This window comes from Augochlora pura, chromosome 9 (genome assembly GCF_028453695.1).
Source record: "Augochlora pura isolate Apur16 chromosome 9, APUR_v2.2.1, whole genome shotgun sequence".
Classification (NCBI taxonomy): Eukaryota; Metazoa; Arthropoda; class Insecta; order Hymenoptera; family Halictidae; genus Augochlora; species Augochlora pura.
The window spans coordinates 12344971-12353234 of NC_135780.1; the positions used below are offsets into that span (position 1 = coordinate 12344971).

Sequence of the window (8264 nt, forward strand, 5' to 3'; positions counted from 1 at the left end):
AGGTTGCCACGGCAAGAAGGAACGGCAATCTCCTGTACGGTTCGGCCAAGTCGCAATCCTCCCTAAACCTAGCCCGACCGAGGATCTTCCTCTCGAATGCATCAAGTTGCTCCGATCCTTCCACCGGATCCTATCGAATATTAATGTTTCGAGCTACCGGTTACTCTCGAAGGTAATCCCAGCATGCACCTCGATCCGACAGGGCTATTGTCGTTGTTATTCATTCGAGATGAATCATCTCCATCGTGGAAACGATTCATCCCGAGACGAGAATTCGATCCGATCTAATCGAATTAACCGCTCTCTCTACGGGTCGATAAGTTACCGGTACGGGCTCGAGTTACGGTAGCGTTTTATCACCAAAATTAGACTCTTCTGAAATGACATTATTTAAATGATTATTTCAAGTAACGTGTCATTCTCTTTCATAATTATTTTAAATAATTACTTACGACTTACTTTTTCCATTATTCTGCACTTTACCATTATAATTTACAAAATTCATTTATATTCATTATCTACTATGGTGATTACTTTACCGACCACTTCTTCTACATTCTCTTGTTCCTAACCTCAGAATCTATTCTTACTTTTTTGTTTAATCTTTGTTCAATTATACTGTCTTTTCTATAGCCTTTATTTCCACGTTATCTGTTACTTCTATACTTATCTACTCACCTAATCATCTCCTACTGTTTTTTACGCACATTGCGTATTTGTAATTTCTGTGATACACGTTTTCCCACTCTTTGTAGTAGACGTTACAATGGCCGCCATTTTGCTGCGCATTCTACCGTGCGTAGAATTTCGAATAGAGAACGAGTAATAAGAAACGAGCAGATAGTAACGGCTTGTTACTATTATTCATTTCATTGCCAACTACAGTAATATCTTTACTAATAATAATTAGACATTTGAAACAAAGCAATTTTTTATTCTATACCGATTTCGAAAACGAAAAGAGCGCCCTCTTTGTTAGCTGTTCTAGAATCGGTTACAATTGGTAGCACTGCAATTATTGCGCGTGGCTGCCATGTTTCATTTTGGCACGCAGGCTCTGCGAACAGGTGCGTACAATTCCCGGAATGTAAGTAGAAATTCTGCTAAAATAAAGTGCCACTTGATTGGTAATTACACGTCAAAGTTGCGCTCGTCACAGATCCATTAAACCGGCTCGTAGTCGCGACGATTTCCAACAATCGGACCGGTTTAATTTTAGCCCGGGAACAGAGGCGGTCTCGACGCCGGTATTCTTGGAATCGGATCGATCCGGGAGCTTCCGCTCGAAAAACGCGACCAATCTCGCCGATACCCAATGAACGGACATTACCTCTCACCTGTGCAACGATGGGGCGAAACCTGTAAGTGTTATCGATCGATTAAATGACGTCACCGATTTCAAACAAACATTCACCGGCCGCGCGCATCCGGAGCCAGACGTGTCCAACCGTTTGTGGATTCGCCACAAAAGAGTTTCATTTATATCGGCACGCCTAACCTGTCCACGTCAGTTGTTCCGATTGAAAATTGTGACAACGGCTGACGGGCGACGGTGTGTTCGTTAAAGTTTCTTTGAAGATCCGGATTGTACCTGTTCGAATTAATAGCCGCGTGAAAATAGGCTTCCCCTGGAGTGACAAGGCACGATCACGTGACCTCGTCCGCCATATTGTTAGCGAACTCGTAATTGTGTTCCCTCGATCTCTTAACCGAAGATTTGTATAATTGAACAAGCGAGCGATAGGAATCCTTGACACAATAGTGCACGGTTAAATTCATATCGATTCGGTCTGCATCTTTTTTTAATTGTCGCGCAGCTGAACAAAAAAGAAAAATGTGCAGAAATTGGGAACACTGCTTACGATGGTGCCTTATGAGGGAGTCAACATTAAAATGGCTGACTTGTTTATTTTCTGACAGAATACTCCCCCTAAATACGCGACATTTTTGTTTCAGATTTTTAAGAAGCATCCCAAGGAAGGAAAGTCTAATGTGGCTAGGACTTTTAACCGCGCGAATTTCGCGTAAATTTAACCGTGCACCGCTGTGCACAGTAGCTTGTGTTCTATGTAGACGCTGCGGAAAGGCGCGGCCAGAAGCCGTTGAAACTTTCCGATTTAAATACAACGCGTCGACATCGGGTGTTATTGCTCGTGCTCCACCGGATGCGAGCTCAGCGGCATTGAACGCTGTCTCGAGTTGGCACGACTTATTGCCCGCAGCGTGAAAACACAATTTCGTGTCCCGGCCGCGGCCGTTGGCAAGATACACCGGTGCTCTGTCGCCGAGATAGGCACCGCCGGCGCTCCCCATTCACCAAGGGAATTAGCTCAAACTTCTGAATGCCGCGTATTGATACCTGCAGGGAGCCGTAGACTAGAGAAGCGTATCGTGCTGCGACCCGTCTGAATACGTTCCGCGCTGAATATCCGCACGCGTCCTTGCATCCGCTACCAGATTAAACGGAGATAGTCCCTTGAAACATTCCGTGGTGTCTCGTGTCCCGTTCCCCTATACCACGGTGACTATACGACGCGATTAGGGGTTTCGCGAATGGGAATCTTGTTTCGAGCTGCTTCGGGTCTTTCCTTTCGAGCAACCGCGAAAGTTCGATCCGTTCGGTGACTGGTGTAGGCAAACTTCTTCCACAAACCGAAACTTCCATTCGAACGGAAACGATATATTCATCGTAATAGAATCGTCTTAACATTTTATCTAACGGTAGCTTTCCGGTAATAACTTTGTCTAGAATCCATTAAAATAATCAGCATAACGTAACGTAATTAATTCTGTCGAAACTGTTATTTTAAAGATAATTTTATTGATCTTCTCTGACAACTATTTTTTGGTTTTAACAAAATCGATGGTAATCTGATATCCCTTGAAGAGCTTATCGTAGTAAGTGCATTCGCCTTAACCATGTTTTGATTTGTCTTGCAGGTGGTGCAGCATAGCTTTAACGAGCCTCAGGACCGTGGTATCTCGGCAAGGATTCTCGATCGCAGGCAGCTGGTGGTCTCGCAGCGGCAACAGTATTCGCGGGCCGTTGGCCAGGCCAAGGATCAAGGATGTGATCTCGGATCCTTTGGTATCCGCGTTCCCCTCGCAAAGGGATGTTCTCCTCCGCGGGCACCAGCTGCACCGACGCCGAGGAGGACGCCGAGGATGTGGAGAACGACGTGGCAGGTACCGCGCAGTCGTCTAATTACTTGCCGTCGGGTTTCCGTGATAGCGCGCGCGATAACCTGGAAGGACTGCGGTTAGATGGGTCATCGATCGCGCGTCCACCAGCCGAGGACACTATCGCGAGGCCATCGACGTCGTGGTCGCCGCCTCGATAAATCCGGACCGCCGTCCTCCTCGTTCCCTTGGTCGCCGTTCTCCTCCCGCATCTCCTTCGCCTCCGCCTCCGCCCCCGCGAACGCATTTGCCTTCGCGCCCGCCACCAGCCCCGCATCCGCCACGCCGTTTAGTTGTCCGACGGGATCGCCGCGCCGGAAACCGGAAGAGCCATCCGAGACCGGGACTCGACACGGCCTTGAAGCGCCGGAAGACGGGACAGCCGGAGTCGAAGGAGCCGCGTCCAGGTGACGAAAGACGCGGCCCCGATTAGCCGATTCGCGGGTTCACCGGTTGCCGAGGGGGCAATATACACACGGTGAAACGTTCTAGAGGAGATCCAAACGAGAGGGATCGAAAACGAAGGGTCTTGGTTGAACAGAGTGCTGGACCCCGTGATCGAGTGCGTCGCCCCGGTGACTATTGGATGACCGGTGATCGGGCTGTCCGGGACTGGCCGACTATCGAGAGGCCGCGCGATGGTGAACTATCCGCGGGTCATGACATTCAGTTAGTGCTGTGGTGCCGCGGCCCGTTCGTCACGGTTGCAAGCCGAGCTGGATAACAGAAGCGAGAAGAGATTACGCAAAGTGAGAGGAGAGAGAGAGCCGTGTCCGAGGATGAGGCGAGGAAGACCGAGCACCGTGAACAGCGTAGCCGACAGAGGCTGGCCTAGGTCCTGATAGCCGCAGCGACCAGGATTCCGGGGATCATTCACGGGAGAAAGGATGCCAGGGGGGCGCAGGGGCCTGGTCGCCCCGCAAAACACATTCTTGGAGAACATCATACGACGGAGCAGCAGTCAACGTGAGTACCGACCGGCTTTGATTGGTTTCGTTTTCCGATGGAATCGATGATCGGACCGCGAATAGAACGCCGAGCCGAGCCGGGAATCGCCCGGCTCCCTCGGCGGCAGAGTGCTTGCACAGGGACAGAGGGAAACGGAGATAGAGGCCGATAGAGAGACAGATACGGACAAGTATGCTTTTGTAGGAATTCGCGGCATTTTAGTGCGTGCCTCTTTCCTGCCCTTTCTCCCCTCTTTCTGTCTCTCTCTATTTCTCCATCTCACTCTATCTGTCCATCTATCTCTCTATTTCTCTCTCTCTCTCTCTCCGATTCTCCGACTCTGTCTCTTTCGCGTGCTCGCGCTCACTTCTCTGCACAGAAATAGGTCAAACTAATAACTTTACGTAACCGCGGCAAGTGTGCAGAGATAAAAGTTGGTCCGCGCACCAGTAACGAGATTACCCGCCGTTGACCATGATAGATTCTATTTTCCGGGGTGCCCATGGCCCGCGTCAGCAACCATGGTGGCCCGATCGGCCCGCCCTTTGGCTTCTCCATCGGGCGCTGACAGGGCAGCGCGGTCGCATTCACCGAAAAATTTCTCGAAATAGCCCGGGTAGACTTCGACGGGATAGTTTTTGGTGGTCGTCCCGGAGCCATCGCCGCGGGGAATAAAATTCTACTTGGCTCCGTTCTCTTGGAACCTGTCCCCGATTACGGTCGTTCGAATAAACGTCCGCAGTCCGGCCAGTAGCTCTCGTTACAGCCACCAGAATTATTTTATACAAGTCGGTCGAATCCTTGGGTCCGCGAGTCAGCTTTGACTCGGTGCATGCGAATTCAATTTTGGAACGGCGCGGAGTCCGCTTTGAGCACGTTTAAATGGGACTCCGTTGGGTTAAAACAAGACTAGATTTTATTCATGCACGATCCTCGGGACACGGTGGGTGTGGATGGGTAACCTGATTTTTTTTTACCGTATACGGGTAATAAAAGCTGTTAGTCTTAACAAAGGTATAAATTGAGTTGGACAAGGGTAGTAAAGGCAGGCAGAAACGTACATAAAAAGCAGGGGAAGAAAAACAGGAAAAAGGGAAATATAATACGTGAATTATTAGAGCCGTGGCTAGTGTAACAGATCTTTTATTTGATTCAAGTATATTAACTAGTTCGACACGGCATTAATTTCTGTCTCCCCCCCTCATTTGCACCGCTGATAAGAGTAATGGATTTTATCGACCGTACATTTTATCCTCCATACGATAAAAATAATTGAACTCTGGTAAATTAATTATTGCTTCGGCTTCGTGACGGCTTGAAGGATTAACCGATTTGGCTCGTAGGATGGCCAGTACTCAGCACAGAGCCGGGTATAATACGTGAACGAGAGATTAGTCTTGATTCAAGAGAACCGATGCTTGTTCGTCGACGGCAAAAGGGTTTATTTAGCGGAACGCAGGATTCGGGGTTGGAAAAGCTCGCTCGGAATCTAGTCGCCCGTGTCCTCTTTCCGTTTCATCCGGCGGGGGCGGGAATATTTAATTAATGTAATCGGATGAGGCGGGTAATCGACGATATCGGACTGCCTTTTCTCGCTTTTGTTTGGATTCGTAGGCGCGCGAGCGCGGAGCAGCGGGTCGCGTTAATTGCCGTGGATTAATCCGACCGAAAGGGACGCAGAGGTCGTGAAACGAAAGATCCTCGAGAGATGTTGCATGGGGAGGAAGCGGATGAACGCGGTCGAAATCTCATCTGAAAGTGTCCACATCTGGTTCCTTTCAGTCCTTTTAAGCCGAACCTTGAACAAACTCGTAGGATCAGGCGGAAAGAGTCGTGAAACTCTGGTATAATTCTATGGCTGCAAACGGGAACGTGGCAGATCACTTTTTCCCATTTCCAACATATTGTCGCTCAAAGTTCCGATCACTAACGCCTCGTATTAGTAGTGCTTCAAATTGCATAATTTTTCGAGACAATAGAATTTGTTCTCGCGATGTTTCTTTTTCCAAGGAATACGTAAATCCTATATGCCGCGGTTGAATTACCGTATTAAGTTAAACGTTTTAAAATTCCGACTTGCGACGTTTTATCCGCGTAGCTAGAGAATTATTTGCACGGGCGATTTCTGTATTCCGATCGTAAACACCGCCGCGGCACGGCGGCCTCCTCGAGAGCTTAAGAGGATTCGAGCAATCGGCGTCCCCGATACAGTGCTCACCCCTGTTCGCGATATCAACTCGCAACAACTAGGTCTGCTGCCTGCTAGCTCATAAACCAGTGTTCGGCAGAATTTTATTTTGATCGTGGATAAAATTCGCTGTCGGCTAAATATCCGATCGAATGATTCGCCTGGATGAAAAACTATAGCCCAATGAAATTTTATTCACTACGAAACGGGACTTTCTTCTTCTTCTGGGTAGCCCTTGTCAGGTTACGTCGGCGTTCGTCCGGCCGAAAACGCGTGCACGCCGGTCAAAGGTCACCGGCGATGAATAAACCGTAGCGAGATGGTTAAACGGAGTATGAGGCCCGCCGGCATTGACCCATTAACTCCGCAACCCGGGGTTCCCCAAGACCGGAAAACGCGTACGTGTCTGTGCGCGGCACGGGGCTAGGAATCCACGATCGAATTATGCCGGGAACGGTTAGAGACGGTCGTTCCGTGGCGTAGGAGGAGATAATTTATTCCGCGAGGAGAGGCGGTCTCGCGGCTGGATTTCGACGGCGCGCTGCACATCCGCCAATATTAACCGAGCCGCGCGCCGCGCGCCGGCATGTTGACTTTATTTATTGACCGGAAAATTAGTCGCACCCGCTAATCGTTCCCGGGGAACGTTGTCCCGGCGATCGACGGCGCAAGGGGCTCCGTCTCGAGGCCGGTTTCTCGCCCTATTTCCACGGCTCGGGACGATCCTAGATTCCAGAAAACACGGGCACGTCCGACCGGAATTGCTATACGCACTGCGCATTCCGAATCCTGATTAGGTCGGGGAGCTGGGAACTCGGGCAACGATAGGAAACGCGCGACGCCGCGTCGCGTCGCGACGCTTCCGGTGTCCCTGCTGGCTCGTAAACGACTCGAGATAGCGGGAGCGTAGCGAGCGGGGCTCCTTCCCCCCCCCGCGGCACCGCGCGCAGAAAAATCGAGCGATAAGCGGTCGATGGCGCGCCAAGAGAATATTTCAGCGACTCGCCGAGATTTTTCCGCGACAAGCACGGCCGAACGAGGGAAAGCTATCTGGAAAAGTCCGGTTTCCCGAGGCGCCTCTGATATTCCATTCAGCCCGTCGACTCGGCTGCCGTCGCGACGCTGCCGTTCCGATCTTCCGCGAAACTTTCGGAACATTCCCCGGAGCACGCTAAGCGTCTGACCTCCTTCGACCTCCTCCGGCCCGCCCCGTGAATTTTGGAAAGGCTCGCGACCTCCGGGAACAGAATTCCTCGAGCAGCTCGTTTCGCGCCGCGAGAAGGATCGAGATGGATCCAGAAGGATCGAGAGCAGCGATCCGGGGGTCGATGAAAAATTTCGTACGGGCCTAAGGGAGCGACGTATTAGCTGCCTGCTCACTGTAATCCGGCCGATTGAATGTTTCATAAACCGCATCGCACAGGGACGATGGATCCTCTCTCCTCTCTATCTTCGCCCTTCCCTCTCTCTCTCTCTCTCCATCTCTCTTTTTCTCTCGTCCCTCTGCCGCGGAACATCGACTCGCTGCATTTTTCACGAGAGCAGTCGTAGTCGCGTGACGCAACCCGTATAATTCAACTGCGACCGCGTGCGCGTACATGTGTCTCTATCGCGGCATGAATTATATGGGGGTGCGGTAATTAGCGGTCGCATCCCGGGTTGCTCGAGGATCAGTGCGTCACCGACCTGATACGGATCCGACGCGAACCAGATACAATCTCCCCGTTGATCAAATTTGCGCGGAGACTATCCGGGAAACTGCCGCAGGCCCGAACTTTAGATTGTCTTCGAGTCGAAGTTCGGAGTCGATCGTCTTCTCGACATAGTCGTAGCCGTCGTAAGACACGGAGCCTGACAGCGACGGCTTGCTTTTACGAGAAAGAAAAGGCGGACGTCGCTTTCGGTTCGATCATGATAGAGATAGTCTCTTCGCCTTGTTGAAATGTCA

The 8264-nt window shown here is 50.6% G+C and overlaps 1 protein-coding gene across 6 annotated transcripts in view; it reads left to right on the plus strand.

Moving 5' to 3' along the window:
- Eag (potassium voltage-gated channel protein ether a go-go) overlaps positions 1-8264 on the plus strand; it is an 82644-nt gene that overhangs the window by 13264 nt on the left and 61116 nt on the right. For all 6 annotated transcript variants that reach the window (XR_013494868.1, XM_078191246.1, XM_078191248.1 and 3 more), the window contains exon 2: positions 2941-4146. Coding sequence is in view for 5 of the 6 variants with exons in the window: in XM_078191246.1 (XP_078047372.1) it covers positions 4068-4146 (79 nt within the window). In the remaining variant the exon portion in view is untranslated. The remainder of the gene's footprint in view (positions 1-2940; positions 4147-8264) is intronic.